Genomic DNA, 20,702 nt, shown 5'->3' with positions numbered 1-20,702 from the left:
TTAAATTCCTCTCGGTACAGAACCACCATAAGGCAATTCAAATTCATTTTTTTAACCATGGTAACTTCTGTCAAACGCCTTACCTTAACGCCTTAGCATACCAATTCCAATTCCATCTACCAAATCTAACAGCACCATTACATGTAAATTTTGATTCTTTGCGGGTATCAATATAACGATACGGCAATATTATCATTCAATTGAAACGCCTATTCTTAAGGAGATGCCAAAACCGACTTCGTTTCGAAGCCGGTTCCGATTTTGGAGCCAATTCCGATTTTGGAGCCGATTTCGATTCCGGAATCATTTCCAGAGCCAATTTCGATTCCGGACCTACTATCCGAAATCAATTCCAGAAAACTTCGGTGCTAGCCGGAATCGATTCCGACAAAAACTTCATTTTTCCCATCACTACTATACACGAGTAGAAACGGTGATGAAGAATAAAAATATCTGTTTTTCGCTTTTACCCGTTGGGCAAGTAGGAGAGCGGGGTAAAAGTGGACTTGCCTCTTCAAGCTATCTTTATTGGCTCTATCAAAGAAGTTGCAAGCTCAAAATCAAAGAGTCAAAACCTCTCGAAATCAAAGAGTTGCAAGCGGCTCGCGAGCTATCGATCGCTGGCCAAGTTGTATAAGGTAAACTTTCCATCCTAGATGTACATTGTGCTCAGGGCGGCGCGCAGCGTCTTGGTAATGTTGCGCCACAGCGATTTCCCCGAGTTACGCGATTTTTTGTTTTTGGCAGTTCATATGTCAAATCAGTATAATTTTCTCAATCAATTATCAAATGAAAAATAATTTGCAAATTTTTCAAAAGTCTTAATTCATTAAAAAGAAATAAATTACCGATTGTTCTACACAAATTTAATGAAAAAAGTAATATATTACATACATGAACTAAATTTAATCGAAAATTAATAATAATCATCATTTTGGCTGTAAAACTCGACTTTCGCGATAATCCGAGTTGTCTCTGGAACACATTATTCGCATAACTCGGGCAAAGACTGTACTTGATTTCATTGATGCGTTGCGATTTCTTTCGAAACTTAAGTGAGCGGAATCAGACTGTGTACCTTAATCTATTTATCAAAACTGTGGATATTGTGCATCGCTTGTCTCATTCCTTCTTGATCGATTTGTGGCGCTTTTCCGACTTCACCGTTGGGTCCTTTTGCTTTTCTGGTCTCGGGTGTTCTGCCTTCGGTGCGCATCCTTCCATGTATAGCTGGCGCGTCTCGTCGTCCGTTTTGTCCGTCTCCTTCGGTGGCCGGTAGTCTTGCACGTGGTCGACGCGGAGCGTTTTGCCCACGAGCTTAATGCCGTTCAGATTGTCCACCGCCAGGACGGTTGACCGTTGGTCTTCGTAGCAAATGAAAGCGAACCCCTTCGACTTGCCGGTCGCCTTATCGCGCACCAGGTTGACATTCACTATCTCCCCGTACTGCGAAAACACGCACAGGACGTCGCCTTCGGTAAGATCGTAAGGCAGGCCGCCGACGAAGATCCAAGCGCTCGACTTGTACTGATCATGCCACGAGCTTTTGCCGCCCAGTTTCAAATCCTGCTCGCTGAGCTTGGTGACATTTTTCATGTTTCTAAAAAAGGGTTATAGGAACAAGGAGGTGTATACATTAAAACTGTGGCACCTCTGGCCCGGCGGTGTGGTTTACAACACTCACGTCATTGGATTCATCGTGGGCTGGTGTGCTTTCCGTTGTTAATTATGTACAATGATTTGCTAGGCAGTATGGTCGATCGCATCGCCACCCGTTCTGCATACAAGCGATTGAACCGAATTAGTTTGTTAAAGTTGCGCCAACACAGCCGAACGTGCGACTGGTGCGGTTGTTTTTGTAGTTTGTTTACGTTTCAGAGCAGTTGATGGCGGCTGTTCCTGGAACTGAATATGTAACTGACAGGGTAAAAGTAAGGCTCAGTCCTCTACGTTACGCTAGCGTTACGCGTAACGCCTGTTTATCTCAAACCCAAGCAGCATTTTATGAACGTCTGTTTTAACCGTCGTGGATGAGCAAATTGATAGATAATCTTGTCTTAGATCAGGCGTCCCCCGAGTTAGGCCCGTGGCAGCGCTCATCCGATGTGATTTTATCGGACGATATTTATATGGGATTTGACAGATAACGTCCGACGTGCGATTTCGTCGTACGATGGAATCAAAAAATTTTGATTCCGTCGTATCGTCGCATCCTATTTTATCTGTCAATGTAATTAAGCAGGTAATGTAGGAGCAATATGAAATTATCTTTTTTAATGGTTGAACCATTCAAATCACTCAAATTTTCGGAATATGAGAAGAAATAGCGTTTGACAGAATCGTTGATAAAATCGCATCGGATCTGCGTTGCCACCGCCCTTACGACCCACTCGAGTTACGACAATCCGCAGATACGATGATTTTGATTTTGACAGTTAAAAGTTGTCATTGAGAAAAAATGATGTAGGGTAACTGTACCAGTTTTCGGCAGGCTAGTGCAGCAGTTGCACAAAAATTGCTCACACATCAATATTTTTCATTATTTTTCTTGAAAGTGTTGTTATTCTGGTTGATAAACTATCATAGTATGTTACAATAGTTTTTATTTGCCGGTTCAAAGCCCTTTTTCATAAATATTCGTGAAAATGCAAACATTGATTTTGCTCCTATTTTCGGCAGTTTGTTCCTATTTTCGGCAGGCTGTGTTCCTATTTTTGGCAGCGCGAATACGGGTCAGAAAATGTTTGTATCAATGTGAATATGTACAAAAACATGTTTAAAGCAATTTAACACTCTTACTTTCCTAACATTGGTGTTAAAAAGCACTTTAATTATTAATTTTATGTTGCTTATTTTGGCCCGTTTTGACAGCCATTTTGATGCGACGTTTAAACAGAGCAGCCATTGACAGTTTGATGGTTATAGCGTACGGTGCGAATTGGCTCACAAATATTTATTTTTCTCTTAAGTTAGTGCATTTTTTGTCGTAAAATTGGTGATATTTGGTACAAGAAAGGTCATATTATGTGTCGACATACGCATTGTAGTGTTCTGATCAATTTTAAAAGGAATATTCAGCCAAATTCAAAGTGTGTTATTGTTCCGAGTTTCGACAGAAGCCCACAACATTGAGCTGTCAAAAATGAACATTTACTGTGTACCTATTTTCGGCAGCATTTAAAGTGAAAAATAACCTGTTTATCGTGATTTTAAAATTCCGAACAAGTTAGAAAAAATTAAATAAGCATAAAATCTTTAATATACACCACTTTTTCATTGTTTTACTGTTCTGATTCTCTTAATCACAAAACCTGCCGAACGATTGTCTGACAGCAAAGCTGCCGAAAAAAAGCACAATTTATTTGATATTTTGGAAAATACGTAATGAAATGGTGTGAAACTTCGTATGTGAATATCAAATAAGTACACTTTCACTACAAAATTGTATTTTGTGAAATTTTTTACCGCATTTGTGCAGAATTTCACGTTTTTAGCTACCCTGCCGAAAATAGGTACACTGCCGAAAACTGGTACAGTTACCCTATTTTTTGAATTTCCGTGCTGATAACTGTTACACTCATATTTCCAAAGATTCCAGAACTACCCAATATTAAATATCTGTATCGTGTAAACAACTTTTGGACTAAAATTAATAAATTATCGAACACTATTTTGCATAAACTACACAATTAAAAACGGTTAAAAACTTAATATTCACAGATATTCGTCAAACGAATATTTCGACTTACGCCTTGCTTTGGAACATTTTTTTGGTACCAAATACAGTCGTATCTCGGGGGACATCTGTATTGATTTTTTTTGTAATAATGAGAAAAGCAACTACAGTGGAGCGCCGTTTATTCGGGTACCTTTTATCCGGCTTTCCGTTTATTCGTGCTGTTGAGAAATGACAGTTCAATACAAAGGTGACATTGCGCTATGAGGAGGATATTTAAAGTAGTGGTTAAAAGAGCACATTATCATAACAATAAACACTATAATTCATGGCAAATTTCAAATATTCTCATAGGAAAAACATGAAGTTAATATAAACTGGGTTATTTTTATCAACATATAGGATTTTTTTTTAAACTAATCAGAAATTGGTGATAAAATATATTATTTGACTCATTATCCGTGTTATTCGCTTATCCAGTCGAGGTCAAGTCCCGAGAAGCCCGGATAAACGGCGCTCCACTGTATTTTGTTTTGTTTGAAAAAAGTTCAGCAATCGGTAATAAAGTTTAGATTTATTGATAATTCTTGAGTATCAAAAAAGCTGTAATATTATTATTACCTTATTATTTTTTTACATCAATCAGATTTTTTACATCAATTTTTACATTCTTATAATTACTTTAAGAATAACTATTACGGGTTGTTCCCGAGATCGGAGTCTTTAACGCGGATTCGGTGATACGCGGTTTTCTATATTTTACAGTTCTTTGACTTGTGTTGATTTGTGATGTGGGCAGCCGTGCCGACCCCTTGACTTGCCGTGGCAGTTGCGCTGCCACCAGTCAACATCCAGGGGGACGACAGTGTGTACACGCACACTGTCGCACACACTAATCGCTCAAGGCTTACCCGGCGCTCTAGCAGCAATCGAACACGACATCGAACATGAAAAATGTATGGGATTTGACATGTTCGATTTGTTGGTTATCAAATCGAACATGTCAAATCCCATACATTTTTCATGTTCGATGTCGTGTTCGATTGCTGCTAGAGCGCTGCCTTAGTGTGTTAGCGAGCCGATCGAGCAGGAGCTCTCGGCAGGGGCGCTCGGTGCAGCTGGTGCGCGGCCACCGCACTGGAGATTTTAAAGTGTTTACCCAAGTAGCCTTAAGAAACTCTATTTGATTATTAACAGTTTCTTAAAGCCGTTAAAAATCAAATAGAGTTTCTTAAGGGATTATGACATTTGCTTTTTTTATAATGATTCGGCCAACCAGGCCGTCCTTACGAGAAATAAAAAAAAAATGACATTTGCTTGCGTTACAGCATAACGACATGTTCCGTTACCTTGTTTTTTTTTACTCAGGCCAATATAACTGACAGTTAAGCAATACGGCCTTTTTGGACCATTACTCCTGAATAAAAAAATATAACTGACAGTGTTATTCAAATTTTATCAACACTATGTAGTTTCTATGTAGTTTAAGCAGTATTTAAAAACCATTTTATTATTAATATTTATTTAATTAAGCGCCCTGATTTTAATTGCAAAACATTTCGTTATTTTAATCACATTTTTTAAATTTGATTTCAGTTTTTCTTCATTTGATGTGGCAATTAAACAGAAAATAAAAAAAACATATTTTGTTTAATTTTAATGGAAATTTTCGTCGTATAATATATCGCATACCATTTTCCAAACCAAAAATATGTTATCTTTAAAATCATTAAATTATTTGTTTAAATTAATTTGCTCTTGATGAAGATACTTTTTGAGACATACTGTACGTGCTGCGTAGCCATTCATAATGTCAAAAAGTTCGTCAAGCTTCGTGTGTGGTGAAAGGCGACAAGAAAAGCAAGCAGCCTCAAATTTAACAGCTTGTAATTTGTGTATTATCAAGCTTATACAACAGGTTAGTGTATCATTATCACCATTATCATCGCATTAACTATATTTTTAATATTTCGTTGCTATTTCCCGAACTTTCTCACAGCATTTAAACTCGGTGGTAGAGTTCCGCCCGCTCCATCAAATGTAGAGAATGACGCTGTCCAATATTGTTCCTGCCTCGCGGTCGTGCACTACCGTCAGCACTGCAATAGCCGCAGCAAAACATGCGCCCCATGTCCCACATTTCCATCATCTCGACGGTGCTCAACAGCTGTACGCCTGCCGCCTACAGCCACCGGGATAGCCTCGCTCTCTAGTGCGATACTGATGAACCTGCGGCGCAAGAGCACGTAAGCGTTTGGTGGCGGCGGCTGTGGAATGATGGTGCACCTCGGTAAATATGGTGCACGAGAAGAATTCTTCCCGCAAAAGGCATCCGTTTGGGCACTGAAATCGAACGACGTCTACGGAGACAGTAACAACAACAACCATCCGGACAGGAGGTGGATGTCAGTCGGTTGTATAAAAACAGCATCAAGGTGCGCGAAACACGGGCCGTCCAGTACGACACAGGCCTTATCGGCAGCCTGGAGGCCTTATCGGAGTCCCGCCTTATGTCCCGCCGTAGGATCCAACCAATATGATGGATATTTTTATAACAAATACAAATTTCATTAATTTATTTCATGAAATAATGAAAAAGGTAGCTTAACGAAGAAATAGAAACATGATGACTAAAACGGAAAGAAACATAATGTCATCCTTGTCGATTTTCGTTAATTTTGATCCTTTTCGTTAAAAATACCGGTTAAATTTTAAAATTTAACGAAACATTGACGAAGCCAGGAAAGCGTTACGCAGTGTTTTAAGCCCTGGAATTACTGCTGTATGGAAAGCTAAAAGTTATACTTTTAGGCATACTTTTAACGGTTTCTTAACAAGATTGTGCTACTTGGGTATTGTATTGTGTATTGTGTTGTATTATTTATTTTGTACGTGCAATAAAGTAGTAAAAGTTCAAACACAACAAATTGACACATCAATTGGCAAATGACAAATAATTTCCCTTTTGATCACATGTTAAAAACCCTTGCAGAAGATTTAAAACTACAGTAGAACGTCGATTTTCCGAGGACGGATTAACCGGCGGGTGGCTTAACCGTGCGCATGAATTTGACAGTTGGCGAACATTTTCTGCGATGAACCGGCTAGCAAAAACATTTGTTGTGCAGCAATCTAGTGTCTAGTGATACTTTTTAACTTCATTTGTGATAAAAACAATTTTAAATCTATTGTTATTGATTCAAAAAATATTCCACTAGTGATTAATCGATTATTTTGATGTGAATTTATAGTAAAACCAGTGAATTTTTATAATTTTATACGAATTTGACATTTCTTGGATCCGTGGAAATCGATTAACCGGCATCCGCTCGGTCCCGAGCTGCTCGGATAATCGACGTTCTACTGTATTATATTAAGTCAAAATCATATTAAATAATTAACTAAATGGCTTAATCCACCCCCTACTTGCAAAATTATACGAAAATTAATGATATTTTCGCTGGAAATCACGAGATTTGACTTACTTGGAAATTCGAAGTATGCGTTATTTTGCGGCCGTTTATGGTCCTTAATTATTGTATTTTGTATTGTAAATGTATTGTACTGTAAATTAGATTTTCATCGCATTTCAAAATTATTTTTCTTTAAATAATGTACATTAGTCGGTCCCATGGATGACAAAACCATGCTAAAAATGTCCTTGGGAATATTTTAAGGGATGTAACGCTTCTCCAATGTAACGTAGTGGGCTGAGCCTACCTTTACCAAAGACATATAATCGGCCAAAACGATGAAACACAGGGTGGTGCAGAAAACGTCTATACTTGACCCCAGCTGCTTGCAACGTGACGACATAAACAAGACAAGCGAATCTTGATAGGAGCCAAAACCTCTCCAAGCAATCAAAATACAATGCAATCAGGTGTGATGAGCCAAAAATGTATCACTTCATGTAATAAAGCAGATATGGTGCGAACCAAAGTGGGTTTATTATACAGGTGGGCTTATCCCGAACAATTTGACAGCCGTGCTGTAGAAAAATGAAAACGAAATGACAGGAGGGGATTTGATCATTTGTTGATGTATGCGTGAGAATTCCAATGGCTGTTTTGGTTGATGTGTCGTAGTGTGGGTGAAAAACTACGTATCACAATCGAATCCCCTCCTGTCATTCGTTCGTCCAATATGGCCTTCCCGCCAAACCTATAAGCCCACCTAGTCCATATACCCACTTTGGTGCGAACTGTCTTTACCGCTCGATCAAACTTCTGCCGCCATCTGTCATGGTTCAAGTTAGCATAGCCCTAAATACCCGAACCATAATCCCACCTGTAGCCTAGATATTCACCTTAGTTCACATAACCGTTGAGCTATGTTTGATTCTCCGCACCTAAGCTTTGGTTTAAAGTTTTAACTTTGAGCTAAAAGTTATATAATGTGCAGGTACACTTAATTGCATCACTGTTTCTGCACACAAAAGCATTTTGAGCTAAAAGTTATATTATGAGCAGGTACACTTGATTGCATCACTGTTTCTGCACACAAAAGCATTGTGGAATTTATGCCATCGTACAAGGCACTGGATTGGACAGGCTCGGAGCAGCTAGTTCAAGGTGGAATGTATAATGAGGTGTAGTTATAGCGCTTTTGGCGATCCCCCCCCTGGGCTCCGATTTTGACAGATGGTTTTCCGCTTGTATATGTATTGATGGATTGTTTACGTTTTGCATGGTTAATATTTGGTGGAGATCAATTTGGGTGAATATTTTAGTTTGTTAGGACACTGCCCGTGATTTAAAATGGAAATTTTCCTTCGAGAACTTGAAGCGTTCGCCAAACGCGGAAAACTAACTGTCAGTTTTCTTCGTCGATTCTTCTTCCACCTAGCTGTCAAAACGGGCTTATAACTTGACCAAGGACCGTAAAGATATCAGGTCAAGTTATAAGCCCGTTTTGACAGCTAGGTGGAAGAAGAATCGACGAAGAAAACTGACAGTTAGTTTTCCGCGTTTGGCGAACGCTTCAAGTTCTCGAAGGAAAATTTCCATTTTAAATCACGGGCAGTGTCCTAACAAACTAAAATATTCACCCAAATTGATCTCCACCAAATATTAACCATGCAAAACGTAAACAATCCATCAATACATATACAAGCGGAAAACCATCTGTCAAAATCGGAGCCCAGGGGGGGGATCGCCAAAAGCGCTATAACTACACCTCATTATACATTCCACCTTGAACTTGACCTGATATCTTTACGGTCCTTGAGCTAGTTCCCAAATACATCCCCGGACCATCCCCACGATCGCGCTGACAGTTCCCCTGTTCGGCGAGAGATGTAAACAAAAGAACCAGTTTTTTTTGAAAATTACCAAAATAAGAGCTATTTCTGGTTGTGTGCTTGGTGGTTAAATTTGATACCCACTCGGAAGGAGATCAAGAAACCGCAGGAAGCCCACAAAGTGCCATCGGCGGTGTTGCATTGTGTGCAGCGGTGTGAGCGTCCGTTTAGGAGTCACTCGCCCGGAGGCATCAGTCGGCCGGGAAGCTGAGGGAAGCCATTCTGGTTAGAACGCAAAAAGTAAGCCGAGGAGAAAGGGAGATAACCGAGCGGACTCGCTCATTTGCCCGTTGAGTCACAGCAGGTCCCGGCCCAGGGTCGGCTTGCCCAGTAAGTGATGGATATTCAGCGAGCGATGAATTCGATGCACACCCGCCTGAAGGTAATCGTAAAACGTTTTCCCACGCATTTGGCCCTTATCTGATCGGGTTTGCTGTACTGTGTTTTTTTTCTTTGTTCTATATCGGCAACTTCTTCCACCTGCATGCCCACCCGCGCAGCTGATAGCATTCGTGCACTTCATCCTGATCGTTCTGGCCCTCGGCAGTGCCTGGCTACCGTCCGCCTATCTGTTCTACAACCTGCTCTACCTGGTGGCACTGTTCTGGGCGATACATTGCCGCGAATCGATCGATGCGGTTCAAATCGTACGTTAATGTTTGTTTGGTAGCAGCTCACCGCTCCGCTAACATTCGCTCTCCCATTCCAGTGTGCCGTCATCAATGGGTTTAGCTTTTTCTTCGATCTGATGGGCATCATCTCATACTTCCCGTCGCACGGTATCTTTTCCGCGGTGTTTGCCATCTTGAATCTCGTGCTGCGACCGTTCAGCCTACTGCTGCTGCAGCGCGAACTGTCCGACCGCGGCGGGAGCTTCGAGTTCGGGCAGGGCGGCACGGGCGGTGTCGGCGAACGTCCGACCAGCTACGAGGATATCGATGCACCGCACCAGCAAACGCCGTCGCACGGCCAGGTGAACGTGGGTATATTTAAGTGAATCGCCTCGTTATGAGCGCCCTTTCTCTTCCCCCCCCCCCCCCCAACGTAATCGTGGCGATCGTTGCGATACCATCCGCGCTAAACACATGAATCTCGTGGTGCAATGTTATCATTGCCGCCTCTTGCTACTCCGTCGAAACGGTACGAATAATCATTTTCATCACCCACCCAAGCACCTGCTAGCGGAAGCGGAATCTTTAGAAATGGTAGCATGCAGGTACGCGCCATTTAGAGAAGCGAGGCTTTTGCCTTTTACTTTCTTGTTCGTGTTGCCTTTTTTACCAAATGCGCACGAAGCCATAATCATGTGAAGTAACGTAACATCATCCAGCTTGCAACATAGTGAGTAGAACATGGCTATTAACAGGTTTTTGTTGATTTTTTAATGTATGATTTACTATTTTCCCGTTAAAATTTTAATAAAAAAATGTAATACTGATCGGATTGATCTAAAAAAACATAACAAAAACAATAAGCTTGACTAGCTCGTTAATTTCTCACCATGAAGCAGCTAGTTTCGCGTAGGCTGTAGCTAGACTCTTAGTTGTGTTTAAAACAGTTGTCAAAACTTATAGCACCTTGAAAGAAAAAAAAGCAATTTAATGCCATTAATTGCCAACAGGTACAACTTTTACGTTTATTCACATTTTTCTATACTTTTAGCCGAGAGAACCGAGTTGGCTGACCCAGATTGAAGCATCGGCGAGCCGGCAATAGTAAGTCACTTTATCATAAATATGCTTTATCTTTATTTCTTTCGCGTAAAAATATTCACCCACAACGAGAATTCTCGGAATAACGAGAAGGAGAGACACGTGTAAACTCTCTAAAACTGAAAACTGAAATTTAAATGATATTAACGTAACAATTTGCTTAAATACACCCGTATTTTTTCCTCTTTTTTACGTTACGTATGCGCATGTACAGTCGCAATAAATCGTCTTGGAGACAATAGTATGTCCAGTTGATAACGAGAGGGGGATGGACTGCGTGCATGTAAAACAAAACAAAACCAAAAAAAACTTCCCATGCCGAATGCATTAATCGAATACTGTAAAGTTTAATGTCCGTTTATGTTAAGTGATAACGGAAAATGCTGCCTTGATAACGCATTATGATTCGGAAGAATCGTCTCAGTATGGGTAGGTAGTTCTTGTTCCTACTAGCAGTAAATAAATGAGTTAAGAATTAGAGAATAGTTTATTTAAACCTGTTTGTTTTGAAAATGATTAGCGTGAATGAAACCAAAATCGAATACAAGACACGAAACACACAAGGGGGCATTTTGTTACAATTTTTCTTCAATAACTGTAATTTTATTTTTCAATTATAAAAATTAACACAAAGTTCACTTTGTCCCTCTTGTCCCTGTCGACACATTGCACTAACGCACGCCTGCTATCTCCTTAGCTATTCGCCGATCTCATTTCGCATGTTTTTTTGTTTGTCCTATATGTGTATTTTGTTGTTGTTGCTGTGTGTACCACTATTTCTTCGCTCCACATTCGAATTCTTATCAAGCTTTCTACGATCCGAAAACCCTTTCCAATGCTAGTTGTTTTGCTTTCATGTTCTTTTGCTTGTTGCTTTCTCTTGTTAAACTCTGTCTGTCTCCTTAATGTAGAATTTTGTGTAAATGTGTGGTTGTTTGCAGTGTAAAAGTGTATAATGTATACATAGTGTATCTCTTGCCGTTAGGCTGGTTTTCTTTCATGCCATTTTTTTTTTCAATTGCCTTCCACTACTCCATGCGATCCTCGGAAACGCGTCATGTTTTTGTGTTTGTATGAGTGTATTCTGGGTGTGTGTGGGTGTATGTGTGTGAGTTGCTGCTAATTGTAAATGTTACCACTGCTACTTAAGGAAGTTATTGAGGCCCTCGCCTTGTAAATCCCTTCACATTTGCCGGAGATTTGTTTAGCCCTTCCGAATATCGGCAGTTTAACCTTTGCCGCTGTTCCCGTTCTTTAGGTGTTTCTATATTTCTGTGATCTATGTTTTTTTTGCTTCTCTCTTTTCTACTTTTACGTGTTTTGCTTTACACATCTCTTAGTAATCGTATTTTTGTGTTTGTTTTTTGTTTTTTTTTTCGTTTTCTTGAGTCACCGAGTAAAACTTATGCTTGGAGATAATATGACACATAGCGGAATAATGTAACAAATATGTTTTATTTTTCCACATTTTTTTCTTACCTACCTCAATGTGTGTGTATGTGTTTCTTTGTTAAAGTGATTGGATGTGTTGTATTTTCTTTTTCTCTTCCTTTGTTTGTTTTGTCCAAAAAACGGCAGTATTATGTGAGATGTAATTTTTGTTCTTCTTCCAATGCTTAACAAGAGTATTGTTTTCCTTTGCTTTCTCTTCGATTACCTTGTAACGCTCAATTTTCTTCTTTGCCTGCTTTATAGTTTTCCATGTTTTTTCATGCATTAGCTTGGTATGAACGAACGTCGTGGGGTTGCTTGTTTTTGTTTTGTTCCTCTTATTGCCTTCTGCTGCTCAGACGTTACGATCTTTGTCGGAAAAGGGTTGTGAGGAGTTTGAATGAACAGTTGATTTTTTTTCCATGTTAGTCTATTTCCTTTCCCATTATGATATGATAAACATAAAATGCGTTTTGTCTGTTCGGTTTCCTGTTTGACATTTTAGTTTTACAAATGTGCATGATACGTGATTGTGTGTTTCGGGGTGTGGTTGTATATGGTATGTCTAGCGGTAGTTTCGGTATTTCATTTCCTTTTGAGTCAGTCGAGTAAGAATGCTTGTTTTCTGTAATTTTTTTTTCAATCTCCTGCTCTTTTTTTAAACTACTTTTCAATAACGTTCGCCTGTACATAAGTCAATTGGGGTTTATTTCATTTGAAATTTCGTCTCATTCTGGTTGTGGGACTTAGAGCTACGGTTTTACCGTGTGTACTACTCAAACGTTTGAGCAGCTTTCACGTTTTCCTGATGTATCTAGTATATTTTCCGATTTGCAATTTAGTGCACTTGGTTGGTACCAAAGTAAGTTTAGCTTATAAAATGTATAAAATAACTATAGAGTTTTATGCTTATGTTTCGTGCAAGTATGTAACGTTGAAATGATAGAAAACCTATATAAGTTCAGTTTCTCTAACGCTTCGAGCACAGGCAGTTAGCTCCTTACCGTTGTTTTTGTGCTAGTTTATTGTTTCTCTTTTGTGTTTTTCTTTCAAGTATCTGCTCCTATGCACTATTTACATGACCGTTGTTGTGGCTGTTGTTGTTATTTTCTTTGAGACGATGCATTAAAAAACACGTTAGCACACTGGTTTTTAAATGTTGTATATGCTGTGCCTATGTGTGTGGTATGCGTGTGATTGTGATAGATTGTTTATTCGATGTTAGTTCGTCTAGCTTTTTTTTACTTAACGCAATGTCCATAGTGTGAGCATGTCTTTCCCAAACCCCTATTTGGTGCACCTCTAATGTGATTTGCTAATGCGTTAGAATGTGTTTTGTTATTCCTGTATCTGTTCATTGACAGTTTCCTGTTGAATGTTTAGTTTGGGAGATTTGTTTTTTCTTCTTGCATTTTTTTCTTTTTCTTACAACTTTATCATATGTTATCAATTTTTGCGCTGCGTTATGAATTCCGTGATAAAATTTGGAACAGGTTCAGAAAAAAAAGAAAACGAAATGTTAACCAGACATGTTTGAAATGTGCATTTCATCGCTTACCTTTTTCGCGCCGTAACCTACAACCGACGTCATTTCGTTTTATTCCCTAGTAGTATTTTCTTGCTATGTTGTTTGTTATTTCTTCCTCTTCTTCTTCTTATTCTTCTTCTTCTTCTTCTTCTTCTTCTTCTTCTTCTTCTTCTTCTTCTTCTTCTTCTTCTTCTTCTTATTTTTCCTTTCTTTGCTTTTGATTTTATTTAGTTAGTTTCGCTTGGGTTTTCTTCCTGTTTTGTGTAACTTCCTTATTATTTCTTGCACTGTTTTCTAGTTTAACAACAACAACCACTCATTAACTATTCATCACGCGTCATGAACATGTTTTCCTCTGCGCTTTTCTCACAAAAGAAGAAAGAAAGATGCTCCTGTTCCACCAGTACTCTGCCTCGAAAACGGTATGGTATTTCACTACATCAAACTATTACAGCCACGTATTAAAGTACATGGAAAGTGTTTTGTGTCTACACCTGGGTGTGCTAACAGTCTCTTTTTAAATGACAATCATCTGTTCCGAGAAGACAGCGGAAATGATTTGAAAAACCTGCAACGAGAGTGTGGAGCGGTGTATTTCATGTGTGCACAATGATTTTATGGTTTGCCTTTGTCATTTTGGAGTGTGTCTCCTGTTTCCTAATGTTCATTCCCTTTGTTGTCAGCATGACATATGCTAGACAGTGGTAGATCTATGATTCGGGATGTATACGTGTTTGTTATATTATTAACACATGTGTGTTGGAGTATATTGGTTCTAAAAAGTTTAGTATTATCATTATACTTTTAAAACTGTTAGAACAAAAGGTAATTTGTATGTGATTTCTATGATAATTAGGCAGTAAAATAAATCTCAGGTTCTAGCATCTGTAAACATATGCATGTAAATATTTTATTTTTTTAAACAACATTAAAGCTGCCCGAATAATAAAAAAAAACGCCAACATTTCTTTGTAAAACTATTTATAAACATAGCAAACACATATACTGAACCACTATTTACTACAAACAAAGTATTTTTAACATGTATAAGAGTTGTAGCCTGGTGGTCTTGATCTGCCATCGAATGAATTAGCTACAATTTAAACTATGGCGTTTTACAGGGGTTTCCAAGACACTTTCGAATGTACACATTGTTTTTCACCGTGTGCAAAATGTTATTCTACAGCACTCTGATATTTCATTTCCATCACAATAATTTTTAATTTCTTCAGTATGGTTTTCAACACTTCAACGATCTGTTGCAATTGTTTTTTTTTCACCGGGGGTTGAAAACATTGAAGTGTTAAAAATCATTATGAGGAAATTAAAAATTATCGTGAAGGAAATGAAATAACAGAGTGATGTGGAAAAACTTCTTGTTCGCGAAAGAAAATAATGTTAATATTCGAAAGTAACTTGGAAAACCCTGTATTGTTGCTCAGTTTATTAGTTCTGTTGTCCTGTTTATATGTTTGTGTGTGTTAGTGTTTATTGGTCTGCCAGTAAAAGAGGATAGTAATATTACGGTCATAATTGAGATGTACGTTTGCTTGATTGTATCAGTGTATGTGTGTGTGTGTATGTGTGTGTGTGCGCGTGCGCCTGTGAGTGTGTGTGTTTTATGTGTTACTCTCATGTATTATACTATACGTCGAACGCGTCGTCACTACCAAACGACTATTTCGGTGTTCTCATCGTTATTTTTGTTGTTGTTGGGAATTTGATTTCCTCTGCATTAGTTTTCTCTCGCTATATTCTTTACCCTCAGCAGTACACAGGATGTTTCATTTCAGCTCTATATTTCTTAACTTCTAGTTAACTAGTGACGCTAGTGACAAATATGTACAATTAATTTAGAATAACGTTTACGACAATTTTTCATTCCACGTTCATACCATAAATGTGACCGTTTTCTCTTTTCGTCTTCAACTGTTTTTTCTTCTTAATTCATTTTCGCTCACATGTGCTACATTTACGCATTCTATATAATGACTGGATGAATTATTCTATTTTGATTTATTATATAAGAGTTCATTATCAGGGCTATGTGTTTTCTTCGTTTCCTTCCTCTATCTCCTGTATGCATGGTCGTGTACGTTAGTTGTACTGCTATCAACTAACACTTTCTTTAGGGTCGTCTTGTGGACTCCTGTTTTTGGTTGTTGCCTTCAATTCATTACGTTCCGCAGCATCCGGCTCATGTTTATCTGTTTAAAGAAGGAGATGTTGATTGGGTTGATACAGCGAGGGATGAGGGAAGTTACTTGTATCAACTGATATCTTCAATTACTGTAGTATTGTGTTTAAGTTTATTGTTTATCCTTCGTTCTCTCTGTCTTTCTATATTCATAGCTCTCCTTCTTGTTTTCCTTCTGTTTTCATGATCGATCAAACTGTCTTTTATTCTCTACTGAAGCGTTTCTGTTGTTTGTTTTAATTAAATTTTATACGTTATTAAATTATCCCTTTGTCTGTGTGTGTTTGCTTGACATGCTTCATTTTGTTGTTGTTGGTGCTTCAGAACGACAGTTGTTTGCCTTTTTTGTTCACTTATTTTCGTCATTCACATCTCGTTATGCTGTGTTGGTTTGCGCTCGACAACAAAGTGGTCGCATTCAGTTTGAGACAGCACCCAGTCTACATGGGCGGTGTACAAGACTGGCTGGCACTTTAACATTTGACATATTTTTTATAAAGCCATTGCACACGCGACAAGAGATTACAGTACACCGTGTTTTGTTAAATGTTGCGTAAACACATATGTCAAATGTACAGTGTCACAATCCCATACTTCACTTGAAGAAGAATGCATAATCGTCGAGATTTACTGTAACGGCTATGCAAAAATACGCGAATATTTTTGACACGCTGGCATACAACCAATTGCTCTGAATAGAGTAGTAACTACCAAACTTTGGTACGAAAAGTATATGGGTAACCCTAACCTTTACCGCACGGAAGAGTCCCTTGAGTGCCTGGTGCATATTTGTGTGTGCGTATGTTTGTGCACGGTTGCGACGCTTTTTTTTAGCAAGGCTAATTGTGCTTAGTGCAAATGAGCGTTTCGATATTTTCAAACCAAATTGACGTTTGCATGAAATGGGCTGTTTTGAGGTGTTTTCACTATTGTTCTACTCCGGCTAAGATGAGCATTTAGATTTCTATTTGTTTTTCATTTTTCTTTACTAAAGTGTTCTCTTACTACGACTCAACATAGTATGGTGAAATGAGCATGTTAGATCAAATATGAGCCATACATGGTTGTAATGGTAAATATATGTATGTAAATAAAGGGTTCTCCGAGTCAGTTTCGAATATTAACTGCATTATTTGTCGGTCAAAAACGGGGTTCTTCACCTGTTAAATGTTAAATTTTCGACAGTCGTTGAAAAACATCGCGCAATCGATTAATAATGCTATTTACATTCGTTATTGACTCGAAACATCCTGTAAAATAAGTATGACTATACGATGAGAAGACAATATACGATACAATAAAAAGCATTCCGAACAGTATTGAAGAAACATATCAAATGAAAGACAAACATTAGGTACGCTCACACAAGTCATATCTTTGTTTGCAAATCTTTCCCCTTTTGCCAGAAACAAGTGCCAGAAAAGGATTCGTCAGAAAATGGAGGACGGATACAAAAAATCGTAAAAACGCGGGTTCTTGTTATATAATTCTTATATGTTATATACATAAACTATACTATACCACAGTTAGAAGACTTTGGCATAGGGAGCATTCGAAAAAAATATGTTGAAACGCGAACATGCTTTCGGTCTTGCAAAAGATTGCAGCAATAGATTCTTGTTGTCCATCCAGCGATGGATAGCTTGGATTGCTCGGCTTTCGAAGGCTACACGATTTTCCCGGTTTTGTAGACAAAAAGTGTGTTTAGCAGATATTTTCTTGTAGGATATGGGCTGTGTGAACACGGCTTTATAAAAACCATGCGAAGAAAGTATGATAAAACAGTAACGGTGCTGTGATGATTTTTGTCTCTGAAATGCACATTATCTACCATAGTTCTCATCAAATTTAATACGTTTCTTCCTCGTTTGTTTTTTTAGGTATCTGTACCATTTTAGTTTATCCTTTCATGTCTCATTCATATTATTTTCCCTTTTATGTTCACGTTGAAGAAACTCGATTTCACTGCTCTAGGTTTGATAAGGATTTATCTTCTTGGCATTTTTCTTGTCGCTTACTATCACCTGTGTAGATGTTTACTGTGTCTTTCTCTCACTCTCCGCCTGTCTCCATTTTTTGTGACCGGTCGGTTACCATAAACGGAGCCATAAGTATGGGACCGATGGTAACTATAGCCAAGGTTGTCGCATGCCGAATAACGCCGGTTCCGCTCAGGTACTTGAAACAAAGACAAGAGTGGAATTTTGCAAGGTTTAGTTTGTCGGCCTGCAGTAAGTGTTTACGTGTGGAGTGTGACAGGATTGAGTGGTGCACTTCATTATGATAAATAAAAGTAATAGTAGTAGTAGTGGTAGTAGCAGCAGTAGTAATGCAGCAGTAGTAAATAAAACACACACAGACACACACACACACACACACACACACACACACACACACACACACACACACACACACATACACACACACACACACACACACACAGACACAGACACACACACACACACACACACACACACACACACACACACACACACACACACACACACACACACACACACACACACACACACACACACACACACAAACACACACACACACACACACACACACACACACAAATGCGCACACTCGCGTACACATACGCACACACGCACATGTACATATTATCAGTCGGTAGTGAGAGTATAAACGAAAAACAAGGAGTAGTGGCAAGGAATGTGAGAGCGATTCTGAATTGTAGTGTGTCGATGCTGGATGGATGTCAGGATTTCTGCTAATTTCGACTGTTTTTTCAAGTAGGTTTAGTACTCTGTTTCCTGATTGCTGCTCGAATTCGACATAAAAGCCGAAAAGTGCAGTTTATTTATTTCTACTGCTATTCTCTTATTTAATCTTCCTTTACATTCCTTTACGTTTACCTTCATATTAAACGATCAGCTTGAACGTGAACGTCTGTCCCTCTTCTGTCTCGTAGAACGTGAGTTTTTTTTCTCTTCTATGTTGTGTATTCCCTTCATCTCTCTCGCATTCTTCTAGTATCGACTGCTACACAATGGAAATTCGAATGATAATGTTCGCTTCTATGATAATTAGAACAATTTTGGGTATTTGTTCCTATCAAACCGTTTCACGCACCTACCAACGCGCGCCCGCGCAATAAAGAGAAGGAGCACGTGCACACACACGCTTGCACTTTTTATTTACTAGTATTCCTATAAATTTTCTCTTTTCTATTTATATGCTATGTATGCTACCAAATTTATTAATTAGCTAAATATGTTTCAGTTATCAAATTTATTTTCTTCCTCTATTCTAAAGTTTTTGACCGTTGCTTTGTTGTAATTTGGTAAGGTGTTGTTGCTAGCTTTTTTTTCGTGCGTTTGCCTCCCTTCACCAATACATAACCTTACACACATTTCTTCTATAACTTTTGGGCGTGTGTGTGCACGTGGCTCTCGTTTTACTATTATGCTGTTCACGTTCACGATTTGTTGTTCTACAATGTTTGCTTTGTTTCACTGTTTTGTTTTCTTCGCTTACTGTTTGTTGCTATCCTATGTTCTATTTCTCATACCTCTTTTTGTGTTATCTTATTTACCTTTTATCTATCCTTGCTTTCGGTAATGTGTTGCGTGTTTGGTTGTAATTGTTTTATTAGTTATCTTTTTCACTATTCCATACACGTTAGCGATACAGACGTGAACCTTGTTTTTGCCATTTACTTTTCACAGCAAAGCCACCTTTGCACACTGTTGCGTGATCAACTTGATTCGCTTGTAATCCATTGTTTTCTACTGTATTTGTTTTGGTTTTGTTGTTTTGTTGTTTTTACTTGATTTTCGTCTTTACAAACTTCACAAATTGAGCACACTATACGCGTGTGCGTTTGTTTGTATAGGTATGTATGGATCTGTTTATGTACGTGTTTTTTTACATTTGCCTATCAGTTTGTTTATAGACGTGATGGTTTTACAACATTCTGCACGTTTATTCTCTCTTCCTAGATGAATTTTCTGTTGCTACCTCATCATTAACGACTAATAAGAACCCACGCTGTTCGTACAAGATTACAATACATTTCGTTAAAAAAAATTTATTATCCTAATGTGTGTAACAAATATCGGCTATCCGATTTTTTGTTCCGCACTCGTTAGTTTTCGTGAACGTGCGCTTGTTTTTAATCATCTTCTTGATCTGATATTAACAATTTTATGTTATCCGCGGCTGTCGAATCTAACTCCTCTGGCTAGTTATTTCCTTCTCCCTGCCACGGTCTGGCTACTATTAAGTAATAGTGCGTTTACCTACGGCAATCTGTTGTTCGAGTTACGTTTTACTTATCCTATAATGTATCTTATACCCTTAATTAGATAGTATGCTTAGGATAATGTGCCGGCGCATGAAGTGCTGTTTTCTTTGTTTGTAGGAAATTATGTTCTCAATGGTCTTACTATAATAACAAATCCATTTCGATCGCTTCTTACTGCTCTAATCCACTTATTAATTCAATCGCATTACGCGCCTCCTCTATCTCACCAGTCGTTTGATTAGTATATATTTGTTATTGCCGTTTTTGCGGTGTTATTTGTTGTTATTCACTGGAAATAGCAACAAACGGCGTTACAATACGTTACTGGATGCTTTGCGCTGCTACATTAACATCATCTGCTCCCGGTAAATGACACTGGCATAGTTTCTTACACATACGTTTGAGCTCACCTTAATTAACATACGCGGCACCACTACTCCCTATGCTTATCGTTATGGTAAATTAATATCTAATGCCACTTTACCTTCGCAATGCCAGTTAATAGATGGAAGTAGCGTGTAACGAAAATGACAAATTATTTCATTCTGTGATCCGTTCCAACTCAAATACAAAACATTTCGCTAGT

General features: G+C 38.5%; 3 protein-coding genes and 1 long non-coding RNA gene across 27 annotated transcripts in view; 2 read left to right on the top strand and 2 right to left on the bottom strand.

Annotated features, from left to right (window-relative positions):
• Window positions 1–844: 844 nt before the first annotated feature.
• Window positions 845–8,213, bottom strand: LOC1270474 (RNA-binding motif protein, X-linked 2). Its single transcript, XM_309173.6, has 3 exons — window positions 7,986–8,213; window positions 1,685–1,905; window positions 845–1,600 (listed from the first exon to the last, which is right to left on the bottom strand). The coding sequence occupies exons 2-3, from the start codon at window positions 1,696–1,698 to the stop codon at window positions 1,123–1,125; spliced, it is 492 nt and encodes a 163-aa protein (XP_309173.5). The 5' UTR covers window positions 1,699–1,905; window positions 7,986–8,213; the 3' UTR covers window positions 845–1,122.
• On the top strand, window positions 5,172–6,274 carry LOC4576069 (uncharacterized). Its single transcript, XR_009766351.1, has 2 exons — window positions 5,172–5,594; window positions 5,676–6,274. It is a non-coding gene; the product is annotated as an uncharacterized LOC4576069 (long non-coding RNA).
• A 412-nt stretch (window positions 8,214–8,625) lies between the features above and the next one.
• LOC4576140 (type-1 angiotensin II receptor-associated protein-like) lies at window positions 8,626–10,446 on the top strand. The gene is made up of 3 exons (XM_001237189.4): window positions 8,626–9,360; window positions 9,479–9,625; window positions 9,688–10,446. Exons 1-3 carry the CDS (start codon window positions 9,316–9,318, stop codon window positions 9,973–9,975), a joined length of 480 nt encoding a protein of 159 aa, XP_001237190.2. The 5' UTR covers window positions 8,626–9,315; the 3' UTR covers window positions 9,976–10,446.
• An 814-nt stretch (window positions 10,447–11,260) lies between these two features.
• LOC1270470 (uncharacterized) overlaps window positions 11,261–20,702 on the bottom strand; it is a 107,811-nt gene continuing 98,369 nt past the window's right edge. For 23 of the 24 annotated variants that reach the window (XM_061659718.1, XM_061659796.1, XM_061659695.1 and 20 more), the window contains one exon: window positions 19,348–20,702. This exon is cut by the window's right edge and continues 2,336 nt beyond it. Coding sequence is in view for 1 of the 24 variants with exons in the window: in XM_061659850.1 (XP_061515834.1) it covers window positions 18,018–18,024 (7 nt within the window). In the remaining 23 variants the exon portion in view is untranslated. Of the gene's footprint in view, window positions 18,025–19,347 lie in introns of those variants that run through there. The other variant, XM_061659850.1, reaches the window with a different exon arrangement.

Source organism: Anopheles gambiae, chromosome X, assembly GCF_943734735.2.
Source record: "Anopheles gambiae chromosome X, idAnoGambNW_F1_1, whole genome shotgun sequence".
Lineage (NCBI taxonomy): Eukaryota > Metazoa > Arthropoda > Insecta > Diptera > Culicidae > Anopheles > Anopheles gambiae.
Note: the sequence above shows the minus strand (reverse complement) of the source record. Positions and strands in the feature narration are given on the sequence as shown.